Source organism: Petromyzon marinus, chromosome 63, assembly GCF_048934315.1.
Source record: "Petromyzon marinus isolate PM22_M1 ecotype Great Lakes invasive population chromosome 63, UKy_Petmar_22M1.pri1.0, whole genome shotgun sequence".
NCBI lineage: Eukaryota > Metazoa > Chordata > Hyperoartia > Petromyzontiformes > Petromyzontidae > Petromyzon > Petromyzon marinus.
In genome coordinates, this window is record NC_133729.1 from 4,997,342 (window position 1) to 5,013,336 (window position 15,995).

General features: G+C 52.1%; 1 protein-coding gene across 2 annotated transcripts in view; it reads left to right on the plus strand.

Annotated features, from left to right (window-relative positions):
• LOC116955985 (uncharacterized) overlaps positions 1-13,080 on the plus strand; it is a 33,649-nt gene extending 20,569 nt beyond the window's left edge. For both annotated transcript variants that reach the window (XM_076053870.1, XM_076053871.1), the window contains exons 4-9: positions 398-492; positions 2,287-2,422; positions 4,049-4,120; positions 6,742-8,928; positions 10,078-10,193; positions 11,256-13,080. In XM_076053870.1, the coding sequence (XP_075909985.1) occupies positions 398-492; positions 2,287-2,422; positions 4,049-4,120; positions 6,742-8,928; positions 10,078-10,193; positions 11,256-11,342 (2,693 nt within the window). In that variant the 3' untranslated portion in view covers positions 11,343-13,080. The remainder of the gene's footprint in view (positions 1-397; positions 493-2,286; positions 2,423-4,048; positions 4,121-6,741; positions 8,929-10,077; positions 10,194-11,255) is intronic.
• The last annotated feature ends 2,915 nt before the right edge of the window (positions 13,081-15,995 follow it).

The following is a 15,995-nucleotide window of genomic DNA, read 5'->3' on the forward strand; positions in this document are numbered from 1 at the left end:
GCAGTTGCACGGAGTCCGCCAGACCGAGTGTCGTACACTTACACGCAGAATGTTTCAGATTTTCGATTTTTTATTTTTTTCGGGGGTGACAATTGTCTACCCTGTCACCCCCCCCCCCCCCCCCCCCGGCTCCGCCCCTGACTTAAATACTGGTGGCGGGGCATCCCCTAGATCCACTCAGTCTTAAATGGGTAGCCGGCACGGCGTGTAAAACATCGGCGCCGTGGGAGACCAAGGCGGCTGGGCGCCGTGCCGCTTTATAGGTGCCGCTGCTCGCCAACGACGCGTGGCCCCCACCAGCCTTGTGTGGGCTACACACGGGGGGGGGGGGAGAGTGCAGGAGGGGATGGGGGTGATCGTAACCTCTGACCTTTGTTGTCGCGTTCCGCCGCCGCAGAGAAACGCAGGCGCATGGACCACGACTACGAGGGGCACGCCTTCTACGAGAAGCAGGCCGAGGTGAAGCCTGAAGGCCCCGCTCTGGAGATCAAGGTGTGTTTGTGTGCGCGTGTGCGTGTGTGTACGTGTGTGTGTGCGCGTGTGGGCATGTGTGTGCTGAGTGGGCTTGCCAACGGCCGGTACCGGCGGTGTCGAGATCGGCCTCTGTGGTCGAGGAGGAGGCTCGCGAAGGACGCTGCGACTGGGAAGTTGGGAGGCAGCCGCCCTCCAACTGCAGCAACGAGCGGAGCGCCGGGCAGCTGAAACGCAGCAAATTGGCACAACCGGGGGGCGCAGGTGGCGCATCTGCCAGTCATCTCAGACAGTCAACCTATGGCATCTGGTCCTCGTGGTTTTGGGTCGAGACAAATCGAGGAGCGGCAGCTAGGGGATGGAACGTGAAAACGATCAGCTATTTTTTTTTTTTTACGATAAGCTTACAGCTCATTCGATTACTCCAGGATAAATAAATATTCAGATTCTGACACAATGGAAACGCAACCTAATAAACAAGCGGGGAATGTGCCGCTTTCCCATCTCCATCCCTCCTAGCTAAGGAGGCATTGGAGAAGCTTGTCTTTAAATGATTAAACCAAACAGCTTTTTTTAAATTTACCAGGTAAGGCCCACTGAGCTACTTAGCTCTTTTATCAAATGAGAGCTCAACGAAGTTGGCTTATCACCATCACCACGTGGGAATTTATAGCAGGAGCCAAATACTCTGAACGCATGACGTTGATTCTAAATGTGGAGGGAGAGACATGGAATATATAGCAGGCGTCGGGGGCGGGATCAAAACCCACGACCTCCTGTATTCCAAGCGAGGTAGCTAACATCTCGCCACCATGGCTGTATAAGCTATTCTAACAAAGAGCTGTACAGCTCAGTGGGCCTTACCTGGTACAATAAAACTAGTTTAGATTTAGTATGGGTCTCTGTGGGTCTCTTAGTATGGGTCTCTTTGAAAATGGGTCTCTGTGGGTCTCTGTGAGTCTCTACGAGTATGGGTCTTTGTGGGTCTCTGAGTATGGGTCTCCGTGGGTCTCTTAGTATGGGTCTCTTTGAATATGGGTCTCTATGAGTCTGGGTCTCTGTATGGGTTTCTGTGGGTCTCTGTGAGTATGGGTCTCTATATGGAAATGGGTCTCTGTGAGTCTCTAGGAGTATGGGTCTTTGTGGGTCTCTGAGTATGGGTCTCTATTTGGAAATGGGTCTCTGTGGGTCTCTGTGGGTCTCTGTATGGGTCTCTATATGTATATGGGTCTCTGTGAGTCTCTGTATGGGTCTCTGTGAGTATGGGTCTCTGTGGGTCTCTGCGAGTATGAGCGGTAGTGCTGTACGTGTGAGTATGAGCGGTAGTGCTGTACGTGTGAGTATGAGCGGTAGTGCTGTACGTGTGAGTGTGAGCGGTAGTGCTGTACGTGTGAGTATGAGCGGTAGTGGTGTACGTGTGAGTATGAGCGGTAGTGCTGTACGTGTGAGTGTGAGCGGTAGTGCTGTGCGTGTGAGTGTGAGCGGTAGTGCTGTACGTGTGAGTATGAGCGGTAGTGCTGTACGTGTGAGTATGAGCGGTAGTGCTGTACGTGTGAGTGTGAGCGGTAGTGCTGTACGTGTGAGTGTGAGCGGTAGTGCTGTACGTGTGAGTGTGAGCGGTAGTGCTGTACGTGTGAGTATGAGCGGTAGTGCTGTACGTGTGAGTGTGAGCGGTAGTGCTGTACGTGTGAGCGGTAGTGCTGTACGTGTGAGTGTGAGCGGTAGTGCTGTACTTGTGAGTGTGAGCGGTAGTGCTGTACGTGTGAGTGTGAGCGGTAGTGCTGTACGTGTTTGTGCGCGTCTCTCCGAGCGCAGTTCGAGACGAGCTCCGATGCTGCGTCCACCAGCACCAACACCTCCTACTGCTACGAGTCGTCGTCTTCGCTTTCCTCTTCTCCAGGCTTTGATTACTTCACATCCCACATGAGTCGCCTGCCCTCCCCCCTGGCCGGTGAGTCGTTGTCGTTATCATCATAGTCGTCATCGTCGTCATCATAGTCATCATTATCATCGTCGTCGTCATAATCACTGTCGTCGTCGTCGTTGTCATCATAGTCATCATCGTCATAGTCATCATCGTCGACGTCGTCATCATCATAGTCATCATCATAGTCGTCATCGTAATCATCGTCATCATCGTCGTCGTCATCATTGTGATCATCGTCGTCATTATCATCGTCGTCATTGTCGTCATCATAGTCGTCATCGTCGTCATTGTCGTCGTCCTCGTCGTCATCGTCATCATCATCGTTATCATCATAGTCATCACCGTCATCGTCGTCATCATCATAGTCATCATCATCATCATCGTCGTCGTCGTCATCATCATAGTCATCATCGTCATTGTCGTCGTCCTCGTCGTCATCATCGTCGTCATCATCATAGTCATCATCATCATCGTCGTCATTGTCGTCGCCATCGTCGTCATCATCATAGTTATCATCGTCATTGTCGTCGTCCTCGTCGTCATCATCGTCGTCATCATCATAGACATCATCGTCGTCATCATCATAGTCATCATCATAGTCATCATCATAGTCATCATCGTCGTCATCATCATAGTCATCATCATAGTCATCATCATAGACATCATCGTCGTCATCATCATAGTCATCATCATAGTCATCATCATAGTCATCATCATAGTCATCATCATAGTCATCATCGTCGTCATCGTTGTCATCATCAGTCATCATAGTCATCATTGTCACCACTGCCATCATTAAAGTGCGCCACGAGATGTTAACGACCTCGCCTGGTGTACAGGAGGTCGTGGGTTCGCTCCCGACCGTGACGCCTGTTGCTGCTGCTGTATATTTGGAGTTTGCCCGTCTCCCTGTCCCTGTGGTCACGTGGATTTTTCTCCATGAAATCCGGTTTTTCCCTCCACATTTAGAATCTACGTCACTCGTTCAGAATATCTGGCTGCTGCTCGACATTTGCACGTGATGATCAGCCGCCCCTTCGTTGAGCCATCATTTGTGATGGTCCAGGTCCCTTCTGAAAAAAAGAGCTGTACATAGCTCAGTTGGGGCCTTACCTGGTAGATAAAATACAAAAATTGTTCGTAGTTTATAGGGTTCCACTATGGGATCGATTCAGGCTTTACAGGAGATCACCGATTGGCCTCGAGGGAGGGAGGGGATGCTAGATTTTGAAAAAACGCCGAAGAATCGCCAAATCGTCATGATTTTAAATAGATTATTTCGTGCACATTCTTGTTTTACATTGTTTGTCGTTATATTTCTTTAGCGTTTTAAGTTTGTGCACTGCATGAAATTGCCATGAACATACAAATAGACAAAAAATTAATATCCCACTTGCGGGGGAGGGGGAGCGGAGGGATGAGGGGTGGAGGGGTTCAGCCTGCGGCATGGCGACCGTGCAGGTGAAGCTTTCCGGAGCCCTCTCCCAAGAGGGGGTGCACGCAACTGATGCTAGGGGGCGATGGAATCGGCTCGTATCGCGGTGATGGCGATGGTGGCGATGATGTTGTTGATGATGATGATGTAGATGGTGGCGATGATGTCAACGATGACGACGATGGCAGTGACGTTGTCCGTTTGACTGTTGGCAGTGTCCTCTGTCCTGCTGGGGCAGGCCATCTCGTTCATGAACCAAGACGAGTGGAGAGCTCTGCTCCGATCGGGTACTGGAGTTGGTTCACCTGCCACAAACATCGACGTTCACTCTACGATACCCACACGCACACGCACGCACAGACACCCTAACCTGGCAACACGTACGGTTTACCCCGTATCCTTACAGGGAAAATGGGTTCTCAGATCCATACGGCGTGCAGCCGTTTCAATACGGGCAACAAAGCAATGAATTGTGTCTATTTGTTTGTGTTTCTCCCTTGCAACGGGACTTTGTAGGATGAACGCCGAGATTTATAAAGGGGCACGGGGTGACCAATAAGGTCTGAATTGGTCTGTAATAAGGTAGGGCACTGATAAGGGGTTGACGGGTATGAGACAGACACATATACATACAGACACATATGCATACAGACACATATGCATACAGACACATATGCATGCACACACATATACATGCACACACATATACATGCACACACATATACATACACATACATACAGACACACATACATACAGACACACATACATTCAGACACATATACATACACACATATACATACACACATATACATACAGACACATATACATACAGACACATATACATACACTCACATATACATACACACACATACACCAATAACAATACCCGCCATTCGCCACGAGGTGATGGTGACGTCACCACGGCGCCTGTACAGTGCGGAGATGCAGGCTATGTGTGTGGTGCAGGCCGTGTTGGTGTGAGTGGGGAGCGGTGGTGCAGCGGTTAGCGCTACGCTGCGTTCCGAACCCGGCGACCCGGGTTCGATTCCCGCTCACGGCCAACACCCAGTGACGATTATCTGAACCGGTCCTGGGCCTCCCCTAGGTCGACTCGGCCTCAAATGAGTACCTGGTGCAATGTGTAAACATCGTCATAATGGATACCCATTGTAATTAATATGTATTCATTACCCCCCCCCCCCCTTCCACGTGAAGGGTTCACAAGTGACGTCATCACATCTATCCCTCTATGGAACGAAACAGGAGGATTTCTCCACAGATCTGGCGGTCCGCCTGATGATGCCGGTTGTAATTACTGGCGAAACGTCGTCCTCGGAGTGTAAATGTTGTGCATTTGCTCTCGCACACACAGGTGTGCTGCACTAGTGACGAACTGGCCACGTTCTTATTCTTAGCTCTGTCGGTAAAGTCACGTTGAAGGGAAACAATAAAAGAATAAAATATATATAAAACAATAACAATTCACACGTGATGACGACCGTTTGTGTTATGGTCGAAACGTCGTGAGAATTTTTATTGTTTTATATATATTTTATACTGGTAGGAACGAAGTTGTAAACTGAGTGTATCAGCCTGCAATAGATTAATGTGTCCGTCCGTCCCCTTTCAATACTTTAACGAAGTGAAAAATTCCAATGTTCCTACCAGCCCACCCTGCAGGGACCTGTTTATTTTATTGTTTCCCTTCAACGTGACTTGATGAATTATATGAATTACTGCAGTCACGAAAGCTTTAAATCAAAATTTGGCCACGTTCTGTTCACGTGACACAAGCCCTTACTAGTTGGCTGTGTCGGGTGGTGGCGGGTTTTACGACACATTTAGATATTTCAGTCTCGATTTGAAGCTTTCGTGACTGCAGGAATCCATACTCTCTGGCTCTTTCGGTAAAGTCCACGTAGGTAGAAGAAAAAATAATGAAAGAAACACGACGTTTCGGTCGCAACACAAGCGTCCGTCATCAGGCGGGCAAGACTGATCAGCTGTTGTGGCTTTATATAGGCACGGGAGGAGGGGGGGGGGGAGTTTTGTAGAGTCGTGGCTGCAAGAGTTCACGGGGGAAGAGGGGGGAGGATTTGTGTACTTATATTTACGCGATCTAACTTAGATCACCGGTGTAACGCGTTTAAAAAAAAATTGTTCAAACAGACGAGCGGAGTAAAAGTGCAGGGTGTATGTGTGTCTCTCTTCCAATGGCCATCTATCTGTCTTTCTCCGTGTCTATCTCAGTCTCTCTCCGTGTCTATCTCAGTCTCTCTCCGTGTCCCTCTTCCCGTGCATCTCTCTGGGTCTCTCGCACTGCGTCTTTCTCTAACCCGTTATTCCCCCATTGTTAAACCGTTCGCCCGCTGTTCCCCCATTGTTAAACCATTCCCCTGCTGTTCCCCCGCTGTTCCCCCACTGTTCCCTCATTGTTAAACCATTCCCCTGCTGTTCCCCCGCTGTCCCCCCGTTGTTCCCCCGCTGTTCCCTCATTGTTAAACCATTCCCCTGCTGTTCCCCCGCTGTCCCCCCGTTGTTCCCCCGCTGTTCCCCCACTGTTCCCTCATTGCTAAACCATTCCCCTGCTGTTCTCCCACTGTTCTCCCGCTGTTCCCCCACTGTTCCCCCGCTGTTCCCTCGTTCCCCCGCTGTTCCCTCGTTGTTCTCCCGCTGTTCCCCCGTTGTTCCCCTGTTGTTCCCCCACTCTTCTGCCGTTGTTCCCCTCTTGTCCCCCGCTGTTCCCTCGTTCCCCCGCTGTTCCCCCGTTGTTCCCCTGTTGTCCCCCGCTGTTCCCCTATTGTTTCCCCACTCTTCTGCCGTTGTTCCTCCATTGTTCCCCCACTGTTCCCCCATTGTTCTCCCGCTGTTCCCCCGCTGTTCCCCTGCTGTTCCTCCGGTCCCCAGAACTGGAGGTGACGTTCCGCTACCGGGGCTTGGTGGTGAAACGGGTCCGGGTCTCCAACCCCCATGGATACCGCATCGCTCCCTCCCCCAACCGCCAACCCGGCTCCCGGCACTCGGCTCGCCACCAATCATCGTCACCACGGCCACCACCATCATCACCACCACGGCCACCACCATCGCCACGATCAGCAGCAGCGGCATCAACACCACCATCACGATCATCAGCATCATCATCAATACCATCATCACAATCACCACCATCACGATCATCAGCATCATCAATACCATCATCACAATCACCACCACCACCACCACGATCATCAGCATCAACACAATCACCGCAGTCATTGTCGATATCATCATCACGATCACTGACACCACCACCACCACCACAATCGTCATCGTGGTCATCATCATCACCACCACCACCGTCATCAACGTCACCACAACCACTATCGCTCGCACTACCACGGTCCTCATTGCAACCACAACCACAACAACCGCGGGCATTGCAGCTCCCGCCCCCACCATCATCATTGCCATTGTTACAATCGCAAGCGCCGCGACCACAATCGGTACAACTAGTGTTGGTACAGTCGGCATCACAACCACCGCCGCCGTCGTCATCATCATCACTCCTACTGGTACCAGCACCATCATCATTACTACTGCTACCACTGCAATCATCGTCATCATCATCATCATCGTCGTCGTTGTCGTCGTCATCATCATCACGCTTGTTACTATCAACAACGCCATCGTTATCAGGACTTCTGTTACCAGCCCCATGCCCGCCCTTAGCATCATCACCACGGCCAATATTACCACCGCCACCGCCATCATCACAACTGCAGTTACCAGCGCCACCATCAACGATACAACCACAATCGCAAACACCATCACAACTATTAACATCATCATCATCACCGCTATCACTAGCTCGACCATGTTCATCACTACCACCAAGACCATACTCATCACAACCACCACCACTACCACAATCATCATCACAACCACCACCACCATCACAACCACCACCACAATCATCACAACCACCACCACTACACTCGTCATCATCACAACTACCACCATCACCACACTCATCATCATCATCACAACCACCATCAAGACCATACTCATCATCATCACAACTACCACCACCACACTCATCATCATCACAACTACCACCACCACACTCATCATCATCACAACTACCACCACCACACTCATCATCATCACAACCACCACCACCACACTCATCATCATCACAACTACCACCACCACCAAGACCATACTCATCATCATCATCACAACTACCACCACCACCAAGACCATACTCATCATCATCACAACCACCACCACACTCATCATCATCACAACCACCACCACCACCACACTCATCATCATCACAACTACCACCACCACCAAGACCATACTCATCATCATCATCACAACTACCACCACCACCAAGACCATACTCATCATCACAACCACCACCACACTCATCATCACAACCACCACCACCACACTCATCATCATCACAACCACCACCACCACCACACTCATCATCATCACAACCACCACCACAATCATCACAACCACCACCACCACAATCATCACAACCACCACCACAATCATCACAACCACCACCACCACACTCATCATCATCACCACAACCACCAAGACCATACTCATCATCACAACCACCACCACCATACTCATCACCACCACCACTGTCACTACTACGTTCACCACCACCAGAACCACCACGACCGTACTCATCATCATCACAACCACCACAAGTACCACCACCACCAGCACGTTCATCACCACCACGACAACAACCACCACCACCAGCGCCACAACCGCGCCGCGCTCCTTCCCCGCCCCCCCCGCCGCTGCCGCCGCCGCTGCAGCTGTTGGCGTTCCCGCCGACGGCGCGCGTCCGCTCGCTGGCGCGGCCCCTCCACGAGGACTTTGCGAGCGCGGCCGTGTGGCACGCCCGCCGGGGCCTGCTGCTGCGCCTGGACCCCCGCCGGGGCCTGCAGGCCCAGCGGCTGTGCCGCGGCCGCGTCTTCTGGGACGGGCCCTGCGCGCCGCCGCCGCCGCCGGTGCCGCCGCCTAGGCCCAACAAGCTGGAGAAGCGGGAGGTGGTGACGATGTTTGACGTGCGCCGCTTCTGGGACGGTGGGTGAACGGGCGGGTGAACGGGCGGGTGAACGGGAGGGCGGGTGGGACGCGGGGCGACGGACGGGGCCGCTGAGATTTACCCCGAAAAAATTGTTGTAATAAAAATAATCTGAGGTTTTATTGGGGTTGGAACGCGTGCGAATATCAATGCGTCGTAAATAAAAAAAAGACCCGCCGCCACCCGACACAGCCAACTAGTAAGGGTTGTCACGTAAACGGAAACGTGGCCAGTTCTAGTACAGCACTAACCGGTGTGTTGGAAAGCAAAGCCACGTGTTAAACCAAAAAAAAACTGAATAATTCATTTACACTGGAGGTATCCGATTGCCTGTAAAGCGATGAAGCTCAACGGATTAGCACGGACGGCGAGGACGGGGCGGGCGCAGGGCTACGGACGGGGCCACTGAGATCATTTTTTGGTTTGCTTCAGAATGTTTACGTATACTGGAGGAATCCGATTATATCATTATTGCCCGTCACAACGACGATGATGCAACACAACACAATTTAGCGGAGGAAGAGAGACTCCATGCAGGGGGAACAGAAGCTGAGAAGGAGCGACGGGCCTCCCATTCGAACGGGGGTTGATGACCGTGGGCGGCTTCGTGAGAACGTGCGGAGATGTTAACTACCTCGCCAGGTATACAGGAGGTCGTGGGTTCGATCTCGACCCTGATGCCCCCCTGAATATTTGGAGTTTGCGTGTCTCTCTCTCTCTCTCTCCCCGTGGTGACGTGGATTTTTCTCCGTGTCCTCCGGTTTTTACCTCTTACCATTTAGAATCTACGTCACGCGTTTAGAGCTATTTCGCTGCTATACATTTCCACGATGATGATGATGATGATGATAAGCCCACTTCGTTGAGCTATTATTTTTTCGATGGCCGGGTCGCTTCTGAAAAAGAGCTACACAGCTCGGTGGGGCACAAACCAGCTAGAATAAAAACGGTGGCAATGTTTAGTTTTATAAGTGCCGCTCCACGCGAATCACGACATGCACGTGCCAACCCACCCCCGACGGTCCGTTGCGGCTACACGGGGGGCGGCGAGGGTAGCGGGGGGGGGGGGGGGGGGAGCAGGCGGGTGTTCGTCCGCGCCGATGACCGTTCGTCACCCGCCACCTACACGCTGTCGTTGACGCACGCAGAGCTGAGGGCCTTCAAGGAAGGCCGCGGGCCCGAGCCGCGCTTCACCGTTGTGCTCTGCTTCGGCGAGGAGTTCCCTGACGAGAGGCCACTGCACCACAAGTTCGTCACCGTGCAGGTCGGTGGCCTGCCCGGCGCACCGCCGCGCCTGCCCGCCCTGCCCGTCATGAACACCCTGAAACACCCTGCCGGCCCTGAACACCCTGCCCACCCTACCCGTCATGAACACCCTGAACACCCTACCCGCCCTGCCCGTCCTGAACACCCTGCCAACCCTGCCCGTCATGAACGCCTTGCCCACCTTGCCCACCCTGAACACCTTGCCTGCCCTACCCGCCCTACCCACCCCTACCCGTCCTGAACACCCTACCCACCCTGCCTGCCCACCCTACCCACCTTGCCCACCCTACCCGCCCCACCCGCCCCACCCGCCCTACCCACCCCTACCCGTCTTGCCCGCCCTACCCGTCCTGCCCGCCCTACCCGTCCTGAACACCCTACCCGCCCTACCCACCCTACCCACCTTGCCCACCCTACCCACCCTACCCGCCCTGCCCGCGCGTCGAACGTCGTTTTGCTATTGCAGGGGACCCATTGTGATCTACAGAAATCGGACACAAAGAAACCCGCCGAGACTCGGAGAGACCCATAGACGTCCACGTATATAAACTGTGAAACTGTTATGGGCCAATTTTGACTTTGCCAGGCAAGGGCCACTGGGCAAGGTTCGTCACGTAAACAAAGCGTGCCAGTGGGGGTTACTGCCGGTGGTGCGTTGGAGAAGCAAACCCGACAACGCTGAACAATTTGAGTACCGTGCCGTTTCCCCGGTGATTACGTCCAGAGTCATCGAGCGATTTTCCATTTTTTTTTTTTGCCAGAATCGTTGACGGGGTTAACGACGCATTTGTACTCGTGCGATCTAACTCCCCCCAAACAAACAAAAAAAAAAACTCTTAACCGTGAATAATCCTGGCTTTATACTCCTTGGTTCTATTCGGTAAAGTCACTTTACCGAATAGAACCGAAGAGCATGGATCCTTGCGGACACGAAAGCTTCAAATCGAGAAATTGCTGGTTTCCCGAAAAAGCCTGCGTGTCAAAGTGAGCACACTCGTCGTCGTTAAGCCATCGGTTTTTTTTTCTTCTCTCTCTCTCCCTCTCTCTCCCGCCGTGCCAGGTGGAGCCCATCTTCGCCAAGCTCTGCTACGAGAACGCGGTGCGGAGCGCGCGGCCCGAGACCGGCGCCTCGCCCTCTCGGCTCTGAAGCCGCGAACTGCCCCCCCTCCGGAGTACAGTACAACACAACGTCGCTCGCTATGGCCGGGCACGTACGTTGTTGGTTAACGCGCCTGGGGGGGGGGGGGGAGGGGGGGGTCTGCCCCGACCATTTTCCGACGACGGTTTTGGATCCAGCGCGTGCCGGCCCCCCCCGGGTTGGCACCGCGGCCCGGTTTGACCGACCGTGGAAAACGACCGCTTGGCCCGGCGCACGCCGGAGATCTCCCGCGACGCGACCGCGACCGCGCCGGCAGGCGTGCGTGCAAGAGCCGGGAACGTTGTGGTCCAAATTGGCCGGACGGAAATGTCAGTGAAAACTAACATCACGGATGGCTCGGCTGTGATGCAGCAGCAGCAGCGGCGGCAGCCAGCGATCATCGCCTTCCGCCCCGCCCACCCCACCCCGTCTCCAACCCACCCCTCTACTAAAACGGGTCTTGAGACTTAGCGAGGCATCCCTGGGGAAACAAACTGAATAATACTAATAATTTGGACATGGTTAGAAAGTATAATAATTTAAAAAAAAAACTAATTTGGTGGGATTTTAATGTGTCCGTCAAACCCATGCCACATCCCAATCGGTAAAGGTCGCGTAAACGGAAAACGTGGCGCCAATTCGTCACCACTTCAGCTTCCATCGGGCGATCGGCCAGAAATTGCGAAGGAGTCTTCCTGCTTCGGCCTTAAAAAACATGAATTGTGGGTAACATTTGTTGGCGAAAGCCGACGCGTTAATCCATAGAAAGCGATGGTTTACAACAACGGTAGCACAGGTCTCCCAAGCGCATTTCTTTAGTCGATGGCAGCTATGCCTGTGTGGAAGAACCTTCAAGTGCGCATGTGTACGCATATATATGCACGTACGCATGTATGTTGAACTTCTTTCGCACCGTACGTAGCCTGACCGTGCTGATCGGAGGTGTGCAAGGGAAGGACATCAAACTGAACACGACAAGGAGTTCACAAAGAAACGAGATGTTGAATTTTGAAGTCGCACACTGGGAAATCGGAGGCGCGTTGATTCACTGCGAGATAATTTTTTTGGGTTTGATCGTCGCGTAGGTGGCAATGTAATGTGTCGTTAACTTATAGCCCTCCACCACCCGACAACGGCATAGCCAATCAAATCCGGGGGCCGTCTCGTCACATGGGTACATATGCCATGTGCAGTTTGGTTCATCGTCAAGGCCAGAGGAGGAATGATGAGAAGTCCAAGCAAAAACGTAATTTTATCCGACATGCCGCTGGCTACAAGATCCGGCATCCATCGGATGTTTAACGTTGACCTCCCCGGAGTTGGGGGGGTGAATGCTGCCGGTCTGCTGGCCCCGCACCTCTGATTAGCACGGTTGGCTACATACGGTCCGAAAGAAGTTCAGCATGCATACGTTCATCGTCAACGTCGTCGTCATCATTTGTCATCGTCGCCGGCGTCATCGTCGTCGTCATCATCGCCGTAACTCAGGGATCAATAAAGTGAGCAGTGCGGTGATACCCCGGTTTAAGCGGGGGATGCGTTCTTGGAAGGTGCGACGGCGAATATCGAAACGGCGTCAATCAAAGCGGTTTATGGAGTAAGTAGTCGGTGGTGGAGGCAAAGGTCCGAGAGGCAACGGATAACGTGTAGCGAGAGACGATGCTGTAAGCGACGTCAGCATGGGGGTTGAGGCAACGGCAAATCGGGTCGCGGTGTTAATAATAAAGTGACGACCTATTTGCGAAAACGAGGCGTCGTCATTCACACTTTCCTAACTCCACCGCGTCTTCACTGGCACTCGTTCACTTCACCTCGCCGCGGTCACACCCGCGCGTTGGTCAGCGGTGGTGACGGCGGTGGTGATGGTACTGGTGATGAACAGTTACCTAGGATAGGTAACTTGATGCAAGCAGCACCCCAAATATTGGTAAGCTATTACTGTTTAAAAACTAACTAATTTCTGCAATCAAATTCACATCATCCAGGCCCCACGGTGTAAACAGATTCAGTCACCGACTCGCATCGCCCACTCCGTCTCTCTACTGGCCTCTCCATTCGTGAACTCTGAAGAAGGGTCATTGCCCGAAACGTCACTCATTATATCTGTTCCCTTTAAGGCCAGTGTGGTTACTGGCAGCACGGTGGCGAGATGCGAACCGCCTCGCCTGGTATGGGGGAGGTCATGGGTTCAATCCCAACCCGATGCCTGCTGTATATTTGGGGTTTGCGTGTCTCTCGCTCTCTCTCTCTCCACGTGGTCGCGTGGATTTTTCTCCGGGTCCTCCGGTTTCCCCCTCCACATTTATATTCAACATCACCACGCGTTCAGGGCATTTGGACGCTGCTGTAAATTTGCACACGATGATAAGCTCCTCCATTGAGATGTCTTTTGTGTCGGGCAGGTCGCTTCTGCAAAAAAGAGCTCCATCGCCCGGCGGGCCTTACCTGGCGAAATAAAATAGTTTTCATTGACGGAACGCGCTCAATCGTTGCTGCTGGTTGTGCTTGTGCACTGCCAAAGCAGCAGTAGCAGCATCGCCAGACGTATATTTACTATTTTTTTTTAAACCAGGTATAAGGCCCACTGAGCGACGAATCGCTTGTTTCAGAGGCGACCTCGCCATCACAAATGACGGCTCAACGAAGGGGGTGGCTCATCATCGTCACGTGGAAGGTTTTTTAAAAAAAAGCAGCCGAATGCTCTCCGCGCGATGTCGATTCTAAATGTGGAGGGGAGAATCCGGAGGACCCGGAGAAAAAATCCACGTGACCACGGTGGAGAGGGCGTGAGAGAGAGAGAGAGAACGCGCAAACTCCAAATCTATAGCGGGCGTTCGGGTCGCGATTGAACCCATAATCTCCTGCATACCAGGCAAAGGGAGTGAACATCTCGCCACCACGGTGCCAACAGTCGTGTGTTTACCAACAATAGTGTATCTATGGGACCTTTCTGCCAGTGTCAAAAATGAATAAGAATAGGCTTTACCCCTCCTGGCAATAAAACAAGAGGCGTTAAGATGTTCAAACACCAAATACAGAGGTTTAAACACATTCCTGCAGAGGGAGCTGGTAGGAACGTTGGGTCGCTCGGTCATTGGCCAGGGTCAACGGCGGCACCACGTGGTGTATTCCGCAAATATGCTCGACTATGAGGGCGGGCACAAGCCGGCGCTGAGTAGGTTAAACGTTGAGTTTTATAAGGGCACCACGGGGTGAGCAGCTCCTCCCCACCCAGCCCCACCCCTCCCACCCAGCCCCACCCCTCCCACCCAGCACCACCCTCCCCACCCAGCCCCTCCCCACCCTCCCCACCCAGCCCCTCCCCACCCTCCCCACCCAGCCCCTCCCCACCCCCCACCCAGCCCCTCCCTTCCCACCCTCCCCTCTCCACCCAGCCCCACCCCTCCCATTTTTGGATGCACGACGGACGGATGGACACAATAATCGCCTGTGGGCTGGTGGTGTAACCAGGGGAGGTTCCTACCAGTAACATTCTTTTTTTTTTATATAGAGGGCAGAGACACAATGTTAAATCGCATAGACTTCAATGTTAAAGGCTCCCTCCCATAGACTTCAATGTTAAATAAAGGCCCCTATTAGACTTCAATGTTAAATTCTCCCATAGACTTCAATGTTAAAGGCTCGTGCAATTTGTACTTCAATGCAGTGTGTTAAACTTTAGCGACTTCTTTACATTTGCTCTATCTTCCTCTTGTCGTTTTTTTAGTATCGTTGATGTAAATTGCTGGCCGCTTCATAGCTTATCGGATTCTCATTCTGATACATAATACCATGTAACACAATTTTTATTCTTGGGTACTAAGTGCAATATATATTTTTTATTGCTTATGCCTAAAAAGTTTAGAAAATTGGATTATTCCCCACGAACTTTGCTTTTGTGACCAGGCCTTACTTAATGTGAGCAAAAGACACAAATTCGCCCGTTCTTTCATTGAACATAGGTACATTTCAAAATATCACTGTCCTGGTCACAAACGCAAAGTTTGTGGGGAGTAAAAGCCAATTTTTCCATACTTTTGAGGCATAAGCAATTCGGAAATAACACTTACTACCCAGGGACAATTGTTTTGTTACACTGCAATTAACACCGCGGTGACGAGATGTTAACTACCTCGCCTGGTATACAGGATGTCGTGGGTTCGATCCCGACCATGACGCCCGCTGCTGCTGTATATTTGGACTTTGCGTGTCTCTCCCTCCACATTTAGAATCAACGTCACGCGTTCAGAGCATTTGGCTGCTGTTATAAATTCCCACGTGATGATGATGATGATGAGCCAACTTTGTTGAGCTATCATTTGTGATGATCAGGTCAACTTCTGAAAAAGTGCTAAGTAGCTCAGAGGGTGTAATATGTAGGCTCTATGTTGTTTAAAATGCAGCTCCTCTGAATTTTAAAAGGTGCAACCCCGTAGCCACGGTGGCGGGATGTTAACTACCTCGCCTGGTATACAGGAGATCGTATATTTGGACTTTGCGGTGTCTCTCTCTCTCTCCCCGTGGTCGCGTGGATTTTTCTCCGGGTCCGTCGTTTTTTTCCCCCCCATCACACATTGAGAATCGACGTCACGAGTTCAAGAAGTATTTCGTCTGGCGTCAATGTCCGCATACGGACCGAACATACGGACAGGTTTGTTCGCA